We start from the raw sequence: 22315 nt of genomic DNA, 5'->3' as shown, positions 1-22315 counted from the left end.
TTAATTTAGCTGGTGATGGTAATCCATATAGCACAGCACAGTTTATGTCAGCCTGGTCTACGGATTCTCAAAGCCTTACTCACAAAGTTTAGAGTTTTGTGTTTTGGAGGTACTATACTTTGAATCACAAGGCATGTAAAAAGTAGAAATCAAGGTCAGCTCCTAAAAGTAGAGCAGATTCGATGTTGAGACCTTTTGGGAATTACCTGAGAACTTTGGAACCTCTGTAGACTTTAGAAAAGGAATGAAACTACTAATTATCTGTTTTAAGAAAATCGATATTACTGAGCATAATTTACCAACATTAACATTTACCCAGGTTAAATGTTCAGTTTCATGAGTTTGGATAAATGTACATAGTTTTACAATCACCATCATCACAATTAAGATACAGAACATTTTCACCACCCCAGAAAGTTCCCTGGTAACCCTTTGCAGTCAGTCCTCTCCTTATAACACCACCCCTGTCGACCACTGATGAGCTTCCTGTTAGTATATTTTGCCTTTTCTCAATGTCAAATAAATGAAATCATATAATAATATTATATATATATATAATCATATAATAAGTAGTTTGGGGTATCTGGCTTTGTTCATTTTGTTCATTTTTTTAAAAGATTGATACATGTTGCATATATCAGTAATTTGTTCCTTTTAATTGCAGTTAATTTTTAATTGAATAAATTTACTACAATTTGTTTTTCCAGTGGATTTTTGATGCATGTTTGGGTTGTTTCCAGTTTGGGGCTATTATGACTAAACCATGAAATAACATTAATATATGGGGCTTTATGTAGATGTATATTTTAATTTCTCTTGAGTAGCTAGAAGTGGAATTGCACGGTCATATTGTAAATGAAAGTTTAATCTTTTTTTTCCCTTTGAATTTTTTTTTTTTAAAGATTTTATTTATTTATTTGACGGACAGAGACCACAAGTAGGCAGAGAGGCAGGCAGAGAGAGAGGAGGAAGCAAGCTCCCCACTGAGCAGAGAGCCCGATGCAGGACTTGATACCAGGACCCTGGGATTATGACTTGAGCTGAAGGCAGAGGCTTTAACTTACTGAGCCACCCAGGTGCCCTCCTTTGAAGTTTTTATTTATCTATTTGAGGGAGAGCATGAGCACAAGTTGGGGGGCGGAGAGAGAGAGGGGGACAGGGAGAAGGACAAGCAGACTCCCCACTGAGCAGGGAAACCCATGCAAGGCTCAATCCCAGGACCCCAGGATCATGACCTGAGCAGAAGTCAGATGCTTAACTGACTGGGCCACCCAGGTGCCCCTAATCTTTTTTTTTTCCCCCCAAAGATTTTATTTATTTTTTTGAGAGGAGCAAGAGAGGGAACAGGAGTGAGGGGAGGGAGAGGGAGAAGCAGACTCCCCTGCTGATCAGGGAGCCCGGTGTGGGGCTTGATCCCAGGACCCCGGGATCATGACCTGAGCCAAAGGCAGATGCTTAACCCCATGAACCACCCTGGAGCTTATTTTCATGTCCTTAGTGGCCTTCTTACATTTTCATTGTTGAATTGTTCAACTTTTCCCCCCATCTTTAAAAAAAAGATTTTATTTATTAGAGTGAACATGAGGGCGCCTGGGTGGCTCAGTGGGTTGGGCCGCTGCCTTCGGCTCAGGTCATGGTCTCAGGGTCCTGGGATCGAGTCCCGCATCGGGCTCTCTGCTCAGCAGGGAGCCTGCTTCCCTCTCTCTCTCTCTGCCTGCCTTTCTGCCTACTTGTGATCTCTGTCAAATAAACAAATAAAATCTTTAAAAAAAAAAAAAAAGAAAGAAAGAGTGAACATGAGAGAATGAGTGGGGGCAGGGGTAGAGGAAGAGGGAGAAGCGGACTTCTCCCTGAGAATGGAGCTGATCACAGTGCTCCATCCCAGGACCCTGAGATCATGACCTCAGCTACCCAGGTGCTCCTCCCATTTTATTTTTATTTTTTATTATTTTTAAAATATTTTATTTATTTATGTGATAGATCACAAGTAGGCAGAGAGGCAGGCAGAGAGAGAGGAGGAAGCAGGCTTCCCACTGAGCAGAGAGCCCGATGCGGGGCTCGATCCCAGGACCCTGAGATCATGACCTGAGCCGAAGGCAGAGGCTTTAATCCACTGAGCCACCCAGGCGCCCCACCTCCCATTTTAAAACTTAAGTTTTTTATCTTCTTTTTTTTTAAAAGATTTTATTTATTTATTTGACAGACAGAGATCACAAGTAGGCAGAGAAGCAGGCAGAGAGAGAGGAAGGGAAGCAGGCCCCCCACTGAGCAGGGAGCCTGACATGGGACTCCATCCCAGGACCCTGAGATCACGACCGGAGCTGAAGGCAGCGGCTCAACCCACTGAGCCACCCAGGCGCCCCTTATCTTCTTATTTTGTTGCTAAGAGCTCTTTATGTATTTGGAGTCCTTTATCAGCGAGGTGTTTTGTAAAGTATTTTTCCCAGGCTGTGGCTTGCCTTTTTAAAAATTTTTACTTATTTAAAAGATTTTATTTATTTGAGAGAAAGCATGAGAGGGGATAGGGTCAGAGGGAGAAACACACTCCCTGCTGAACAGGGAGGCTTATACGGGCTTGGTCGTGGGACTTCAGGATCATGACCTGGGCTGAAGGCAGTTGCTTAACCCAACTAAGCCACCCAGGCACCCTTTATTTTTATTTTTAAAATTTTTTGTCATATGTTCAATTAACCAGCATATAGTACATCATTAGTTTTTGATGTAGTGTTCAACATTTGATTAGTTGTGTATAACACCCAGTGTTCATCACCCCCACGTGTCTCCTTAATACTCATCACCTGGTTACCCTATCCCCCAACCCCTCTCCCTCTGTGACCCTCAAGTTCCCAGAGTCCAGTGTCTCTCATGGTTTGTCTCTGATTTCCTCCCATGCAGTTTTCCTCTCTTCCCCTGTGGTCCTCTGTGCTATTCCTTCTGTTCCACATAGGAGTGAAATCGTATGATGATTGTCTTTCTCTGCTTGACTTATTTCACTTAGTATAATCCCTTCCAGTTCCATCCATTTTGATGCAAATGGTAGGTATTCATCCTTTCTGATGGCTGAGTCATACTCCATTGTATATATGGACCACATCTTTATCCATTCATCCGTTGAAGGACATTCTTTTTATTTTTAGCAGTATCTTTCAAAGAACAGAAGTTTTAAATTTTGATGAAGTTGAGTTTGTCTGTTTTGTTCATTTATGGATAATTCATATTCTAAGACAGTTGCCTAACAGAAGGACACAAATCTTTTGTTTTCTTGTAAAGGTTTTATAGTTTTAACTCTCTGTTTTTATAATAACTTTATTAAGGTGTGATTTACATACCAGCAATTGTACAACTTAAGTGTATATAATTCAGTGGTTCTTAGTTCACAGAACCATTACCACAGTTAGTTTTAGAACATTTTCATCCTCTCAGAAAGGCAGCATTTTCCCTATCTCTCATCTCCCTATAGATCTTTCTGTCTCTATAGGTTTGCCTATTCTGGACTTTCCACATAAATGAAAATCATATGTGTTCAAGGGTTTATCCATGTTGTAGCATGTATCGGCCAAGTAACATTCCATTGTTTGGAAATGCCACATTTAATTTATCTCTTCTTCAGTTGATGGACATTTGGGTTATTTCTACTTTTTGGTTGTTGTGAATAATGCTGTTTTGAGTATGTGTGTTGTTCCAGGTTTTTAATATATATCTTTATAAGTACTACCTTTAAATAATTCAATATTACTTCTCGTATAATGAAAGACATTTACAACAGTATATATCATTTCCTTCTGTCATCCTTTGTGCTGTTGTTGTCATACATTTTACTTCTATATGTGTTATAAATTCCATGTTACTTTGTTATCTTTGCTTTAGATAATTCAAGAAATGAAAAATAAGGAAAGGGTCCTCCCTGTTCAGCAGGGAGTGTTTTTTTTTTTTTAAGGTTTATTTATTTGACAGAGAGACAGCAAGAGAGGGAACGCAAGTTGGGGGAGTGGGAGGGAGAAGCAGGCTTCCTGCTGAGCAGGGTCCCCGATGCCTGGAGCTCAATCCCAGGACTCTAGGATCATGACCTGAGCTGAAGGCAGATGCTTATAAACGACTGAGGCACTCAGGCGCCCCAGGAAAGAGCTCTTTTATAATAATTTAATTACGTATTTACCATTTATGGTATCCTTCATTCATTTGTATAAATTCAGTTTCCATCTGATATCCTTTTCCTTCTGCCTAAATAATTTTCTTTAATGTTCGTATAGTGCAGATCTTCTGGCAATGAATTTTCTTAGTTTTAGTTGGTCTGAAAAAGTCTTTATTTCACCTTTATGTTTGAAAGAATATTTTTACCTGGTGTAAGATTCTGAGTTGATGGGGTTTTTTTTCTTTCAGTACTTTAAAATGTGACCCCTGGGGCAACTGGGTGGCTCAGCGGGTTAAAGCCTCTGCCTTCGGCTGGGATCATGATCCTGGGATCCTAGGATTGAGCCCCACGTCAGGCTCTCTGCTTAGCAGGGACCCTGCTTCCTCCTCTCTCTCTCTGCCTGTCTCTCTGCCTACTTGTGATCTATCAAAAAAAAAAAAAAAACTTAAAAATGTGACTCCTGTATATACTGGCCTGAATAGTGTCTGATGACAAGTGAGAGACCTGATTATTTCAGCTTTTGTTCTTCTCTAAGATGTAATGTTTTAACCCCTTACAGTTACCGTCAGAGTTTTTTAACTTCAAAGTTAAGTCTTTCTTGGTGTTTATCCTGCTTGGGTTTTCTAAATTTTATAGATTTGTGGTTTGATATCTTATTATTTTTCAAAAATTGTCAGCCAGTATGTCATTAAATATTTCTTTAGCTTAATGTCATTAAACATTTTCTTTTGTCTTGTCCTTCTGAGATCCAATTACTTGTATGCTAGACTGTTTGATACTGTCCTAAGCTTTTGGATGTTCTATTGTTTTCTTTTTCTTTCTTCCTTCCTTTTTTTTTTTCTTTTTTTGCTTTAGATTGTTTTTGTTACCCTGTATTCAAGTTCACTGATTATTTCCTCAGCTGTGTCCAGCCTACTATTGAGCTTGTCAGAGAAATTCTTCTTCTCTGATACCATGTTTTTATTTCTATCATTTCCCCTGAAATTCCCCATCTATTTACACATGTTGTCTGCCTTTTCCATGACATCTTTTAATGTATGAATCATAGTTATTTAAGGTGCCTGATAGTTTTGACATTTAGCTATCTCTGAAATTGCCTTATCTCTTGCCATAAGTGTTTTTTCTTTCTTACTTTTTTGCCCTGTAATACATGATTGAGTACCAAGTATCATGTGTAGAAAAAAATAGAGACCAACAATGTAAATAATATTTGAACCTGAAAATAAGCACATGTCTTCATCAGGGGATTGAGTCAGTCAGGCTCAGTTTGGGTGTTGTTTTGGCTTTTGGTATCTTTATTGTTCCATAGGCTTCGAATCTCTCTAATAATATAGGCTGCTTTGTGCTCAGAGTACGGGCTGGGGTCAGAAGTTCTGTTTTTCTGTGTTCTGCTCTCCCTGCCCTCTCAACTTTTAGCTTCCCCTGCGTTGCCTATACCACAGACAAGTTCTCTCTACCTTTGCCTATCCCCCTCTGACAGACTGCTCGTGCTTTTTATTTAGGCTAGATTTATAGTGGGAGTTCTGTGTTATCTGGTCCAACTTCTGTCTCAGACAGGGTCTATGCCTGTATCTTGGGAGCGAGACTTTTTTAGTTTTTCTGCCCTTCTTCCTTATCATAGCTAAATTCTGCCTTGTATCTGTGGTTAGTCTTGGAAGAGTTTCTTGTCCCTTCTCTAGCTGTAGCAGAGCTCTACTTAGTATCAGTATAGGAATTTGGGTCTAAGATGGTTTCCTGCCTCTCACCAGGAGTAGGAAGTAAAGGGTTTTTCATTTTAGTTTTTCCTCAGAAGCAGTGGATCTTTGCCAGTGCCCTCTGAATGAGAGAATATGCTGGCTATTCCCCCCAAGGGCTTAAGGCTTTTGCTTAATGATAGAAGATAAGGGTTTAGGGGATGTAGGTGGGGCACTGTGTTTTTTTTTTGCTAAGCACCTCTGTCATGCCTAAGCTGCCACAGTAGCCCATTTCTAGTGTCCTGCTCTGACTCTGGTCTTTCTTGTGAACACAAGAGGCACATGAAAAAGACTTCCAAGTGCATGGGAAATCTCTTATATCTAGAGCAGTATTACTTATTTAAGATTTACTTCCTAAATCTTAAACAGAAGCAGCCAATGATAACTACTTAATGTATTTGTCTGCTACTACTTGTTTCTGTCATATCTGAGTCTGTTTCTATTGACTGAGTTTTCTTCTGGTTTTAGATCAAATTTTCATGCTTCTTCATATGTCTAGTAATTTTTGATGGGGGTTTGCACCTTGTTAATTTAATGTGACAGTATGTTAGATTTTGTTATATTCCTTTAAAGAATGATGGGTTCTGTTCTTTTCTTTCTTTCTTTCTTTCTGCTGGCATGCAGTTAAGTTACTTATACATTACTTTGATCCTTTTTCAGGTTTTTAAGCTCTTTTAGGGTAAGCCTAGAGTAGCTTTTATACTCTAGAGCTAATTTAGCTCTACTCCTAAAGCATGGCCCTTTTGAGTTCTTTTGAATGTCATGGAGATTCAAGGGAGGTCTCTCTGTTCTGGCTGGAGGGAAGTCAAATGATTACAGATGCTCTTTGAACTCTAGTAAATTATTTTTACAGCTTACCCTGGTAATAGTTCTTTCCTCAAATTGCTATTTGGCCAGAATTCAAGGGGATCCTATACAAAATCAAGGGGATTTCTAGAGCTCTGTCTCTCTTTTGCTCCCCCCTCTTGTGTACTCTGTCCTACAAATCCTAGCTGCTTTGGCCTCCCTGAACTCTAGTTTCTGTCTCCACAACTCAGTGAAGTTGGATGCCCCAACTTCACTGGATGCCCCGTCTGACCCCCATTTCAGGAGAAACCAGAACCTAGAAAGCCTAGGTTATGGTAGAGGTCATCTTGTTTATTTCCCTTTTCTCAGGGATCACAGTTCTTAGTTGCTGGTTGTCTAGTGTCTAAAAATAGTCATTTCCTATGTTTTGCCCAGTTTTCTAGGTGTTTATTGTAAGAGGTTAATTCCAGACTATTTAGAAGTTCCCAGATTATCCTATAAAAACAGAATATTTTTATTTATAGGTAATTAAAACTTGATTTTTAATATTCTTGATTTTAAAATAAATACCAGTGGAACCTTGCTTCATATTTTTTAGAAAATTTGATTCTAGTTCAATTAAGGATTTAAATAACAAAAAAATTAAAAGCTGTTAATAGAAGGTATAGGTGAATAGGTATAGCAAAGAGTTTTTGGTCCTGGGTATAGCAGAGTTTAACACAGAAAGCAGTGATTATAAGAATACTGATAAATTGGACTTCATAAAACAGACATTTTTAAAAAATCAAGTTACATAATAAATTAAAAAGACAAATGACACAGTAGGAGAAGTTAGAATATACACACATGAAAAATCCTATGTCAAGGACTTATAATGAACTCTACAAATCAGTGAGAAAAGCACAAAAACTCAGTCTAACACTGGGCAAAATATATGAATGTGTATTTTACAGAAGAGAACACTCACATGGCCAATAAATGTGTGAAGAGATGATAAACATCATTAGATGAAACATTAGAGAAATGTGAATTAGGACCACAGTGAGAAATTATCTATTTAGGTTGATTATTCACATACTTCATAACCTTACAGTTCTACTCTTAGCATACCCAAGAGAATCTTTTATATATGTACAGCAGGGGGTATGTATACAAATTCATAGCAGTATTTGTTCACGATAGCCAAAACCCAGAAAACCCAAGTGCCCATCAGTGGGATAACAGATATTTAAAAAGCAAAACAACAAATTGTTATATACAGCAGAATAAACCACAAAGGTATGTAACATTGTAGATGAGACTAGGGAAAAAAATAAGCCATGAAAAGATCTCACTCTGCATGATAACCTTTTTATAAAACTAAAATACCCCCCCTTTTTTTGTTATTTCAGAGGTAGAATTTAGTGATTCATCAGTTGCATATAACACCCAGTGCTCATTACATCAATCGTCCTCCTTAGTGCTTGTCACTCAATTATCCCTCCCCCCACCACTTCCCCTCCAGCAACCCTCTGTTTCCTAGAGTTTGGTGTCTTACAGTTTGCCTCTCTCAATTTTCATCTTATTTTTCCATCCTTTCCCCTATGTTCATCTGTTTTGTTTCTTAAATTCTGCATGTGAGTGAATTCATATGGTATTTGTCTTTCTCTGACTTATTTTGCTTAGCATAATAACCTACCCTCTAGTTCCATCCATATCCTTGCAAACGGCAAGCTTTCTTTCTTTTTGTAATATTCCATTAAAACTAAAATATCCTTTAAAAATTAATATAAAAAATAAAAATGTAAGGATTACTAATAGGTACAGGAAAATACTATAAAAAGAAAAGCAAAGGAATGATGAAAGTGATTGAATATGTTAATTTTGAGGGTCAGGGAAGCAGGGAGAGGAGGGGATAAAGGTGGCAGTGACTATGGTTAGAAATTATTGTCAGGGTCTTATTTATAGTTTACTTTTGATAAGGTTAAAGTAACTAATTAAATTTCCAAACAAAGAGCTTGCCATAAATGAGACTGCGTTATGAACCAGGGATTATGATTCATCTAGTTCTATACACCTGAGGTCTACATAAAGAAAAAAAAAATAGACCATTTATGATCCATCTTGTGGGAGAATACACATACACATGCATGCACGAACACACAAGAAACCTAAGTTATTGAAGAGCATATTGTGGCCTTTGTGCTTTTTTATTTCCAGGAAGGAGCCTAAATACTTCAGCATTAGGGAAAAATCCGAGTTAAGGATCTCACAGAAGTGAACTAAGAGTGCTGTATCTCCTTTTACTTTATAAGCAGCTTAAGAATGGCAATGTTGTTGTTGTTGCTGTTTTGAGACATTAAAAAAAAAGATTTTATTTATTTATTTGATAGGAGAGAGAGATCGCAAGTAGGCAGAGAGCGGGGGAAGCAGACTCCCTGCTGAGCAGAGAACCTGATTCGGGCCTTGATACCAGGACTCTGAGACCATGACCTGAGCCCTAGGCAGAGGCTTAACCCACTGAGCCACCCAGGCACCCAGTGTTGTTTTTTTTTTTTTTAAGATGAATTTTCAGATAAAAATAAGATTAAATAGCAGGATGGTGTTAGAAACAATTTGTTGGTCATAATGTACATTGAAGTTTCATCCAGATCAATAAAGGGAACAGGACAGCATCTATTTGACTTTTGGAAGCTGAACTTGGATGATATTGCCAAAATGTCACCATTCTATTTTTATTTTCTAGTAACTTTTGCATTATATAAGGAGATTCTCCTCTGTGTGTTCAGTAACATAATTCCTGTCAGAAAATGAAAACTTTTTAATATTCACATCCTACATAGGATGAGATGTTATCATTTCAAAGCCTTAAGGTGGGGATCTAAGGAACCAACAAAATGGAGATCTCTGATATTTGGGATATCTGATATTCTGGGATTTTGGTTTTGCTACTGAATACAGAGCCCAGATGTTAATAGAATTGCTTTCCCTGCAGTGGATTGTGCTCATTGTAAGATTTTATCAGTTACAGGGCACCTGGCTGGCTCATTTAATAGAGCACAAGACTTAATCTCAGGGTGGTGAGTTCAAGCCCCACATTGGCCATGGGGCCTGTTTAAGAAAAAGAGAGAAAAGAATTTATCAGTTATCATCATCTGGCATTTATTACATAGGATTAAGTCATGAGGCTAGAGAGAAAAATGACATGACATGAATTTTCAGCATTTACATATTAGAAATTATTTTGAAGCTGAATTTTGAAACTTTGACCTACAGAATCCAGAGAAACAAAATTAGATCCCTGACAGAAGTTTTATACTTTCCTCACCCATATTTTTTTCTGTTGGGTTCTTACTAAGCAAAGAGTATCTCAAGAGGACTGAAACTTGAAACTCAATGGTGCTAAGAGCAGTGCAGAGCCTCTAAGCCCACTGGGCCCTGCTTGCCCCAGCCCTGGAGCCTGAGGGCAGGTGCTGTCTGATTGCACCGGCTCTGCCCATGAATGGGTAACAACAGAAAGTGGTATCAGAACAATGAGATTCAGCAGTTTTGCACAGGAAGCTTTGGGAGATGTTGTTTAATGTAGTCTCCTTAAAGGTGGGACAAAATTGAACAAACAAGAAGAGTTTGGTCCTTTGGAAAGTGTGGAAGCTGCTAGTGAACTCTATTCTCCACCATCAGGAGAAGTCACTGAAATTAATTGCAGAAAATCCAGGACTTGTCAACAAATCCTTTTATGAAGATGGTTGGCTGATCAAGGTAACACTCAGTAATCCTTCAGAATTAGAAGAATTAATGGGTAAAGAAGCATATAAAGAGATACATAAAATCTGTTGAGGAGTAAAAATGGAACCCCTAAATAGTATGAAAGGAAGGAAAGAAGGAATGGAGGGAGATGGGGAGAGAGAGAAAGAGAGACAGACAAACTTGTTGCCTCAGACAACTGGCTTTGCAGTGTGAACCTTCCAAGTTGAAGAAAGTGAACAGTGATCGTTAAATTCAGTGTACTATGGTAAGCTGGACTAACTTCATCTAATTCTGTTTATGATCCAGCCAGTCTTAGGGTTTAAATTAAGGTAGAAAGATCCCAAAAGCACTGCCTGCCCGTGTACAGCTGTAGTTCGTATTTGATTATGTCCTCCTCAAGTCCAGAGAATGAATGAAAAAATATATATACATACATATATATATTTTTTAAAGAATTTATTTATTTATTTTACAGAGATCACAAGTAGGCAGATAGGCAGGCATAGAGAGAGGAAGGGAAGCAGGCTCCGTACTGAGCAGAGTGCCCGTCGCGGGGTGCGATCTCAGGACCCTGGGATCATGACCTGAGCCGAAGGCAGAGGCTTTTAACCCACTGAGCCACCCAGGCACCCCCAGAGAATATATATTTTTGATAGACATTCTCGTTTGTAATGAGACTATGGGCATTTCTTTCTTTTAAAAAAAAAAAAAAAAAAGATTTTATTTATTCATTTGACAGTCAGAGATCACGACCTGAGCCGAGGGCAGGAGGCCCCAACCCACTGAGCCACCCAGGCGCCCTCTTTCTTTTCTTTTTTTTTTTTTTTTTAAGATTTTATTTATTTGAGAGTGAGTACACAAGTAGGGGAACTGGCAGGCGTGGGAGAAGCAGCCTCTGCACTGAGCAGGATACTAATGTGGGACTCCATCCCATGCCATCATCATGGGATCATGACCTGAGCTTAAGGCAGATGCTTAACTGACTGAACCACCCAGGCATCCTGAGACTGTGGGCATTTCTCATGGCCCATGGACATTTCTTGAATTTTAGGCAGAAGACCTCAGCATGCACTAAGTCAATCAGTCATTTTTTTTGGCAAGTGAGTGTGTCCAAACCAGGGAACTGATAGATCTTGGTTAATTTTCAGGACCAATGAAGAACAAAGACAATCTGTTGGCACTCTTTTTGTATGTTTCTCATTTGCTTAGCACAGTTATTTTATTTTATTTTATTTTTTAAAAGATTTTTATTTGATAGAGGCAGGCAGAGAGAGGAGGAAGCAGGCTCCCCACCGAGCAGAGAGCCCAACGAGGGGCTCGATCCCAGGACCCTGAGATCATGACCTGAGCTGAAGGCAGAGAGGCTTTAACCCACTGTGCCACCCAGGCACCCCTAGCACAGTTAATTTAAAAATGCTTTTTGGCTCTTGGGGAGGCCATTCCTGCTTGCCTTAAAGTATTACAGAACTGTCAGGCATCCAGATTATTTATATTTCTGTTGCCTTGACACCACATTTAAATTGGGATGGGGGAGGTAGGTGAGTGGCTATTTGATGTTACTCTTTTTTTTTTTTTTTTTTTAAGATTTTTATTTATTTATTTGACAGAGAGAGATTACAAGTAGGCAGAGAGGCAGGCAGAGAGAGAGAGGAGGAAGCAGGCTCCCTGCTGAGCAGAGAGCCCGATGTGGGACTCGATCCCAGGACCCTGAGATCATGACCTGAGCCGAAGGCAGCGGCTTAACCCACTGAGCCACCCAGGCGCCCCTGATGTTACTCTTCTCATCGTATAAAGAAACTGAAAGTTGAGTCAATTTCTCAGGTTTCTTGTTGAAATTATCACAAAGGCCTCTCAGGCTGTAGCGTTCTTTTTATCCTAGGAAATGTTTTACGGGACTTGAGATCACTCAGGTTATCACCTTTGAAGAAATACAGTCATAGTCTTGTGCATTATCAAAGATCTATTGATCTATTCTATTCTTCCCTGGAAAAAGATTTTGGAGAGTATCTTTGAACTAGCAGTGTCCCTAAGTAGTTTTACCTCCCTTCCTTCCTAGTATGAGGAACTCAGGCTGATACGTATCACCCATACTGTTACGGGCTTAGTTTTTGTAAGCAAAAGAATGGTGATGTTATTGAGAAATTTGGATACTTTAGTTTGAGAAGGAAGTATATAAGGCCAGACTGACTAAATAAGAATTCTTAAGACATCCTGCCCTCAGGAAAACTGTGGTATTATCTAAGGGAAATGCTGTTCTCCTTTTATGCATTTGTACTTCAGGAGGCAGTGATGGGAATACTTGATAATATATGTGATTCATTACAACTTTGAGTGATAATCACAGGAAGAACGCTCATTGATCCGGATCATACACATCCTTGGAGACTGTTTGATAGTGATTAGAGGCTTTGTTTTTAATTGGAGGAATCATGGGTAAAAAGTTATAGGAGAGGAATCTTGAATAAATTAAAAAAAAATTTTTTTTTTGCATTTAATTCACTTCCTAAATCATAGAACCATGGGAAAGACACATCTTGAGCTTTGAAGGAAAGGCTTTGGCCTATACATTCTCACTGATTAACTTGTGATTCCATGAGTAGATGATCTGTTTTGTGCACGTTTAAAATTTGTAATGATTTTTGCAAAACCAGTTAATGTGATTTGGAGCCAGTTTTTCCATCTCTGCCTCATTTGTTATGTTCTGAGAATACAGAGTAACTTGGATTATTAGTTGTTTTTGGATTGCATGTTCTATCACTTTCCTTTATGAGGGTACATAGTCAAGAATTTCACATATATCCATTTATTTTGTAATCAGATATTTACTGAGTGCCTGCTGTGTTCCATACTCTGTTCTAGAAGCTTGGCATGTATCTATGAACAATAGGCAAAAGTCTCTAACCATTTCTTCATGAGGATTCTTAACTCTTCGTAATTACAAGGTGGTCCTTAGAATATGTTTATTCTTCAACTTTTTGTTAGCCCTGTTTTAATGATGGAAGGAAGAACAAAACTAAAGCTATCTGACTTTGGGAAAGTAGTTTTTGCAACAAAAACATTTTACTAACAAAATGCTACTATTACATAATTTTTGGAACTTCTTTGAAGTTTGGGCCACACACAAATAACAGTCACATTGCTTTCTAGTCAACCCTCACTTTATAAATCTCCAAATTTACTTGCTTGTTCATTCACTAGATTTACCACATTGACTTTGAATGACTTAACTTTCTGAAAATAAAATCCACTCTTTAAAGCTGATAATTGCCTTTGAAGATATTTAAAACAATGTGTTGGAGGTAATTTTAATAGCAAAAATAAGGTCATGGACTGCTTAAAAGGAGTGGCACTCTTGTACCTATCATTTCTGGCATGTTTCTTAAAAGTAAGCCTTATTTTACAGTGACCATGAACATATTCTCTGTTAAGTACGTAGCAGAATATACCTCACCAGCATTTGTCTGAGCTTGACTTTAGATGATTCTGTGATTTAATTTGTAGTAAGTAGGCTTTTTTTTTTGTTTTTTTGTTTTTTTGTTTTTTTTTTTTTTTGTTCTTTCCCCTCACCAGGTATACAATGTTTATATGGCAGGGAGGCAGCTGTGTTCTAAGCGGTACCGGGAGTTTGCCATCCTACACCAGAACCTGAAGAGAGAGTTTGCCAACTTTACATTTCCCCGACTTCCAGGGAAGTGGCCATTCTCTTTGTCAGAACAGCAACTAGATGCCCGACGTCGGGGGTTGGAAGAATATCTAGAAAAAGGTAAGCTGGCCTACTAAACTCTACTCTCTTAAGTAGACGTGGAGTCTGGTGGGTATATGTTGCAACTCTTAAACTCCATAGCTAAGTTTCCCGAAACTCAGTAGTGAAAGTAAATCACATTTCTCTGACCATTGATGTTGAGTGATCTGAGCTTTTAAGCTCAGACTGAAATGTCCAGCACAAGGATTAATTGTCATTTTATTGACTTGGTGAGGACTTAACAACAGAAAAATACATAATTCGTTTTTGATGCATTAGGGACCTGTATTTATAGGGTTAACGTTATTTGCCAGCAAACACAGACAGACTCATCAACATGCTGAGTTGACTTCAGAACTAAACAGGCCATACTTAAAACATTTTTATTAAAATAATTCTCAGTTCACTGGCAAATCATACTTGAAAACTCCTTTTCCTCTTACAGGTGCAAAGTTGTAGGTAATCTAAGGTCCTGTTGATCTAAGCAGGTTATAGGTTAAAGTATTGAAACCTACTTGTTATCTCAGGACTTCCAAGTAGTGTATCAGAAATCTGAGATGTGGGTGCTGAAACATTTGCTTATCTGGAAAGATAAGGAGAAATGACCCAGATTTCCAGAATAAGATAGTTCATTCTGGTGGCTCAGAGAAGAGATCCTTATATTATGGAGTTACGTAATTTCCCAGTTGTGCAACAGGCCTTTTTGAAAATACTAATTTAATAGAATAATGGTCTTACGTGATATTTATTAATTCTATGTCCTTGTGTCCTTGTATAAGAACTAATTGGCCTAATTGAATTTTTTTAAAACTTTTGTAGAGAGCATTATCCCTGAAGAAAAAACTGTTTCCCCTGTAGAAGTTAGTGAGACTCCCTCATCTGTTTTTAGCTTTTTTCTAACATGGAATGGCCTCTAAACACAGCCCTCAGGAAATGAAAAAAGGGATAATTTTTTTTTAATAAAATGAAGTAAAATCATCCATATAACTTAACATCCTCATGAGAGTGTCAGGAAATTAACTTAGATTTAGACAACTACTTACCTGCTTTGCTTTCCTTCCTTCCTTTTTTTCTTTTCTTTTCCTTTTTTTTTTTTTTTTTTGGTTGTTTTGAAGCTAAAGTTGGTGAGATGAGAAGATGTGCTGAGCTTACTACTTAATTACCTACCCATTTTTTCCGAAGTAGTTTTAAGTTCTTACGGTTCTCTGACTGGCCTGGTTCCTAAGCAAAGTAGTCTTTTTTCCTTTTGTATTTGCTTTATTCCTAATTGACCTTATCCTTGCTCTATTGTCTTGTTCTTAGTTCACATGTGATTGCAAAGTTAAATTTACTGAACTTTGTCTGGTTTTGGGTGACTTCCTTTGGCCATGTTTAATATTTTTAGCAAGCTACATCATTTTTAAAAGATTTTATTTATTTATCTGACAGAGAGAGAAAGAGCACAAGTAGGCAGAGTGGCAGGCAGAGGGAGAGGGAGAAGCGGCCTCTCCGCTGAGCAGGGAGCCCAATGCGGGGCTTGATCCCATGACTCTGGGATCATGACCTGAGCCAAAGATAGCCACTTAACCATCTGAGCCCCCCAGGTGCCCCATCAGCAAGCTACATCTTTGAGCATCCTATTATTCCTCTGTTGTAGTTCATATTTATAAGAATATTTGTTGTGCCTTAACATGTCATACGTCAGGAATGGCATACCTCCTCTGCATTGCCTGCTACTCACGATTTATGCTTAAACCTTGGTATGTTCCGGACTTTAAAGTCTTGATTTTTAGGGACACCTGGGTGGCTCAGTGGGTTAAAGCCTCTGCCTTCGGCTCAGGTAATGATCCCAGGGTTCTGGGATCGAGCCCCACGTTGGGCTCTCTGCTCAGCAGGGAGCCTGCTTCCTCCCTTCTCTCTCTGCCTGCTTCTCTGCCTACTTGTGATCTCTCTCTGTCAAATAAATAAATAATATCTTTTAAAAAAATAAATAAAGTCTTGATTTTAGAATCTCATGCCAGATTCTATTTTTATTTTCTACAGTGTGCTCAATACGAGTCATTGGTGAGAGTGACATCATGCAGGAATTCCTATCAGAATCAGATGAGGTAGGTGAAGAATCCCTTCAGTGACTATTTACCCCTTGACTCCTTGTGGGGGAGAACAAAGATATTGGTTATAGATTGAACTGCCATAAATTCTCCAAATGAGTGTTTTTTCAGCTTCCCTTTCTTCTGTACCCTGCTTATCTTTCAAGATCTATCCTCCTAGCAAAATTCAGATAAAACAGTATAGTATTGTTAACTCTGGTCACCATGCAGTAGAACTCCAGAACAAGAGCTAAATCTTGGTCATCTTTCTATTCCCTGTGCCTTACCATAATGTCAGGCATATTGTAGGTGCTTAATAAGTATTAATGGAGTAGAAGAATGAATATGTAATGCTGCTATATTAAATAGTGTTTTATCAGCTAATTATTTTTTATGTATATGTCTTTTTTTTCCCAACTAGAAATAAGTTCTTTCAGACAAGGGCTTACAATGAAGTAATACTTAGGATAGTTTTAGATGATGAATATTTTTTAAGTGGTAAACGAAAATCCACTTGCTCTTAAATAGTTGTTTCTCTCTAATAAAACTTAGAAAGTCAGAAATCTGTTAGAGGAGGGGTACCTGGGTGGGTCAGTTGGCTAAGCATCAAACTCTTGATATCAGCTCAAGTCTTGATGTCAGCATCATGAGTTCAAGCCCGGAGTTGGGCCCCACACTGGGCATGGAGCCTACTTTAAAAAAAAATCTGTTAGAAGAATATATTAATCATCAAAAGCAATAAGAAAGAAGGATCTTTTAAATTAAGGGATAAGGATTGTGTACTCTTCTCTAGAAGAAAATTGGGCATTATACTACTCAGAATCCTGCATTTCATCCATTTTTCCTGTCAAAGGTGTTATGATTACTTCAGGGTTTGGAAAGGAACTTAAGATACGACTTGAACCAATCTAGCATGCTTAACCATTTAAATCCAGAGAATGTTTGTCAAAACTACTGGGTTTAGTTGTTCTCTTTTCTCATTTGTGAGTTCTGAATTTTGGAAGTAAGCCAAAAATCTCATCTTTTTTTTGACCTAGACTGCTTCACACAAGTGTTCTGTTTTGAAATGTGAACATATTAGCTTTAACATGTTTCTTTCCTCCCTGTTCATCTTAAAGGTGAATTTCTGCTGCAGCCTGAAGTCAGCTTTCTGACTTGTAAAATGTATTGACTTTAAGGTTTCTTTTTATCCCTTTTCACTGGAACTTGTTTTCTATCACATGTTTAGGTTTGTTGTTTAGCTAACATGTTGCAAGGAGAGTGAGGATATGCTGGGTCATAAATTCTATCTCTTTGTCTTTTCCCCCAGAACTATAATGGTGTCTCCGACGTAGAGCTGAGAGTAGCACTACCAGATGGAACAACAGTTACAGTCAGGGTTAAAAAGAACAGTACTACAGACCAAGTATATCAGGTAAGTTAAACTTGAACATGTAGACTCAATATTGGATGGTATAAAGCTAAGGAAGATAGATTAAATGAGTTAAAACATATAAAGTGCTTGAACTACCTGGCATATAATGAGTTTATTAAATGTTAGGTACTCTTGTTGATGTTATTATTAATGTGAAAATAGTTTGCCCCCCTTGAAGGAAGGGTACAGTTACCTACTGTCACAGTTACCTACCTACAGTTACCTACTGTAGGTAACTACTAGGTAGTTACCTACCTAGTAGCTGTGATTAGCCCACCCCTTCTTTTTAATTGTAAAAAACTTTAACATACATGAAAACAGAACAATACAGTGATCCCCCATTTTTCTATCACTTATATTTAATAATCATCAAGATTTTGCCACATTTGTATTATATGTCCTTTTTCCCTTTTCCTTTGTTTAATTTTTTAAAAAAAGATTTTATTTATTTGAAACAGAGAGAGAAAACACAGGCAGGGGGAGGAGGGGCAGAGGGAGAGGAAAGGCAAGAAGCAGACTCCCTACTGAGCAGGGAGCCTGATGCAGGGCTCAATCCCAGGACCCTGGGATCATGACCTGAGTCAAAGGCACGTGCTTAACCAACTGAGCCACCCAGGTGCCCCTTTGTTTAAATATTTTAAAGCAAATTCCATTTTATTGGACCTGTGTATATTTCAGTATAAATCTCTTAAAAAAAAAAAGACATTCTTCTTATATAAACACAAAGCCATTATTAGGTCTAAAAAATTAACAGTATTTCCTTGGCATTAACTAATAACAAATCCATAGTCAAATTTTCCCAACCCTATCTATGGAGATGATTTTTTATAGTTGGTTTGTTAAAATTTGAATCTAGGGTTGCCTGGATGGTTCAGTGGGTTAAGCCTCTGCCTTCGGCTCAGGTCATGATCTCAGGGTCATGGGATCCAGCCCCACATTGGGCTCTCTGCTTAGCAGGGAGCCTGCTTCCCCCTCTCTCTTTGCCTACTTGTGATATCTCTCTGTGACAAATAAATAAAATCTTTAAAAAAAGAATCTGAATCTAAACAAGGTTTGGTTTTTATGTTTGTTTTAATATAAAGCAATCTCCCTTCCCTTCTCCAACTTTTAATTTCCATGTTACTGATTTATTGCAGAAATTGGGTCTGTGGTGTACAATGTCCCACATTCTGAGTTTATCTTTTTGTTTGTTTTTTATCTGTGTCATTTAATATGTCTATCTTCTCCTTACATTTTATATAAATTGAAGTTTGCTCTAGAGGTTCGATTAGGTTCAGGTTCAGCTCTGTTTTATAAGAATACTTCACAATTGGTGATACATAGATAGATATCTATCTATTTATAGATAGATTTATCTATAGATAGATATCTATCTATATATCACCAATTGTGAAGTATTCTTATAAAACAAATATATAAATATATATCTCCTATTGCTTTTCAACAGAAGTTACACAATATCTTGTTATCCCACTTTTTGTGATACTAAGATTAATTAGTAGGTTGAGGTGGTGATGACCTGGGCCCTCTACTGTAAAATTTCCCAGTGATATGTAATTAGGTGAATGTACCATCAGTGATTGCTGCCTTAACCACTGATTTCATTAAGCGTTACAAAGTACTAGTTTTCTAATTCTGTCATTTCTTCATATTTGTTAAGTAGGCTTCTTCTGTAAAGAACTTGTCCTTAACTAGGGCTATGTAGTTACCCTAAAATACAGTTTATAGAAAAGGGAGGATAAATATTGAATTTTTTTATTGCCAATTTTCAGAGTAAAGAATTGGTGTCCTAGTTGATTCCAGTGAGGGCCAGTGAAATAATTATTTTGTTTTATTTTATTTTTAAATGTAATTTAATTTTATTATCATGGGGTTTTAGGTTATTTAATATAATTTAACATATATTATCTTTGATGCTCAGATTGTTCCAGTTTTGGCCAGTGGAAGCTCCTTCATGTCTGCTTCTGTATTCTTTTGATGCAACTTACTTGTTTATAATAACATTCTTGCTTTTTGATACAAGATGTTCTGGTCTCATCTTTGTATATTTCTCATCCTAGATTTAGAATCAGCCACTTTCCTCAGGAGTCCTGGTTTCATAATCAGTGAAATAATATACACACACACACACACACACACACATTAATTTAAATTCAATTAATTAACATATAGTGTATTATTAGTTTTAGAGGTAGTGTTCAGTGATTCGTCAGTTTATATAACAGTGCTCATTACATTATGTGCCGTCCTTAATGGCCATCACCCAGTTACCCCATTTGCCAACCCACCTCCCTTCCAACAACCCTCAATTTGTTTCCTTAGTTAAGAGTCTCTTACAGTTTGTCTCTGTCTCTGATTTCATCTTATTTTATTTTTCCCTCCCTTCATCTATGATCCCCTGTTTTATCCGCATATAAGTGAAATCATATGATAATTATCTTTCTTTGACTGACTTATTTTGCTTAGCATAATAATTCCATCCACGTCATTGCAAATAGTAAGATTTCATTCTGTTTGGTGGCTGAGTAATATTCCATTATGTATATACACATATATATACATATATGTATATGTATATATGTATGTGTATGTATATATATACATATACACCACATCTTTTTTATCCATTTATCTGTCAGTGGACATCGGTCTCTTTCCATAGTTTGGCTATTGTGAACATTGATGCTATAAACATTGGGGTGCAGGTACCCCTTCAGATCACTACATTTATATCTCTGGGATAAATACTTAGGAGTATTAGGAGTGCAGTTGCTGGGTCATAGGGTAGCTCTACTTTTAACTTTTTTTTTTTAATATTTTATTTATTTATTTGGCAGAGATCACAAATAGGCAGAGAGGCGGGCAGAGAGAGAGAGAGAGAGAGAAGCAGGCTCCTGCTGAGCAGAAAGCCCGATGCGGGACTCGATCCTAGGACCCTGAGATCACGACCTGAGCCGAAGGCAGAGGCCCAACCCACTGAGCCACCCAGGCGCCCTACTCTTAACTTTTTTGAGGAACCTCCGTACTGTTTTCCAGAGTGGCTGCATCAGTTTGCATTCCCACCAACAGTGTCAGAGGGTTCCCCTTTCTCTGCATCCTTGCCAACATTTGTTGTTTCCTGACTTGTTAATTTTTGCCATTCTGACTGGTGTGAGGTGGTATCTCACTGTGGTTTTGATGCCAAGCAATGTTGAGCATTTTTTTCATGTCTTCGAAGACATGTCTGTTCATATCTTCTGCCCATTTCTTGACTGGATTATTTGGTTTTTGGGTGTTGAATTTGATAAGTTCTTTTTTGTTGTTGTTTAAAGGTTTTATTTATTTATTTGACACAGAGAGAGATCACAAGTAGGCAGGGAGGCAGGCAGAGAGGGTGGGGGGGGGGGAGCAGGCTCCCCACTGAGCAGAGAGCCTGATGTGGGACTTGATCCCAGGATCTGAGTCAAAGGCAGAGGCTTAACCCACTGAGCCACCCAGGCACCCGAGTTTGATAAGTTCTTTATAGAACTTATCTGGTAATATATTTGTGAATGTCTTCTCCCATTCTGTCAGTTGTCTTTTTGGGTTTGTCAGCTGTTTCCTTTGCTGTGCAAAGGAAAGTCCTAGTAGTTTATCTTGATGAAGTCCCAGTAGTTCATTTTGGCTTTTGTTTCCCTTACCTTTGGAGATATCTGTAGCAAGAAGTTGCTGCAGCGAAGTTTAAAGAGGTTGCTGTCTGTGTTCTGCTCTAGGAGTTTGATGTATTCTTGTCTCACATTTAGGTCTTTCATCCATTTTGAGTTTATCTTTGTGTATGGTGTAGAGAATGGTTCGGTTTTATTCTTTTGCATGTGGCTATCCAATTTCCCAAAACCCAAACGCCATTTGTTGAGGAGACTTGTCTTTTTTCCATTGGCTATTCTTTCCTGTTTTTTGAAGATTAGTTGACCATAGAGTTGAGGGTCCATTTCTGGGTTCTCTATTCTGAGAAGTTATATTTAAAGGTTATGATCTGGGTGCTAGATATAATCCTTACTTTTATTCTTTTTTTTAAGATTTTATTTATTTGACAGAGATCACAAGTAGGCAGAGAGGCAGGCAGAGAGAGAGGGGGAAGCAGGCTCCCCGCTGAGCAGAGAGCCCGATGTGGGGCTTTTTATTTATCTTTAACCCACTGAGCCACCCAGGTACCCCCCTTTTTGTTTATCTTTAATCCTGATTTGATCAAGACTTTCAGGGAGACAAGGTTTCTGGGTATTAATGTTTATTTTTCCTTTGTAGCAAAGAAATAAATCTCTTTCTCATACATTTACTCATGTACTATATACCATGACAAAGGATATATATTTCTGAGATTATAGCATGATGCAGTGATTGCAAGGAAAATGTTATTTTTACAAGTTGCTGGTTTTGTTTTGTATTCTTTGTTTTGTTTTCTAGTATTTCTCTAGCAAAGCCAACTACTTGCCCTTTTTTTTTTTTTGCACTTTTCTTCTTTTTTTTTTTTTTGGCACAAGTCTCTTACTGAGACTTGTAGCTGTGAGCCATTTTCTAAATTTTGAAAGCATTTCAGTTTCTGTTCAGTGCAGTATAGAATGGTGACTTAGAACATTTATAATCTCCAGTTTCTGTCTCACATCAGGGATGAGCTTAGGTTTGATAATGTGAGTAGGATATGGGAAGAAGGATATAATTTGATATAGGAAGAAGGATATTTGGCTTACCGAGACACTA

The 22315-nt window shown here is 38.0% G+C and overlaps 1 protein-coding gene across 1 annotated transcript in view; it reads left to right on the top strand.

Moving 5' to 3' along the window:
- SNX27 (sorting nexin 27) overlaps positions 1-22315 on the top strand; it is a 65801-nt gene that overhangs the window by 25455 nt on the left and 18031 nt on the right. The window contains exons 3-5 of the mRNA XM_082685841.1: positions 13948-14140; positions 16142-16206; positions 17498-17602. Coding sequence (XP_082541967.1) covers positions 13948-14140; positions 16142-16206; positions 17498-17602 — 363 coding nt within the window. The remainder of the gene's footprint in view (positions 1-13947; positions 14141-16141; positions 16207-17497; positions 17603-22315) is intronic.

The sequence above is a fragment of the Mustela nivalis genome, assembly GCF_964662115.1.
Source record: "Mustela nivalis genome assembly, chromosome: 10".
NCBI lineage: Eukaryota > Metazoa > Chordata > Mammalia > Carnivora > Mustelidae > Mustela > Mustela nivalis.
This window is presented reverse-complemented; position numbering and strand designations above follow the sequence as displayed.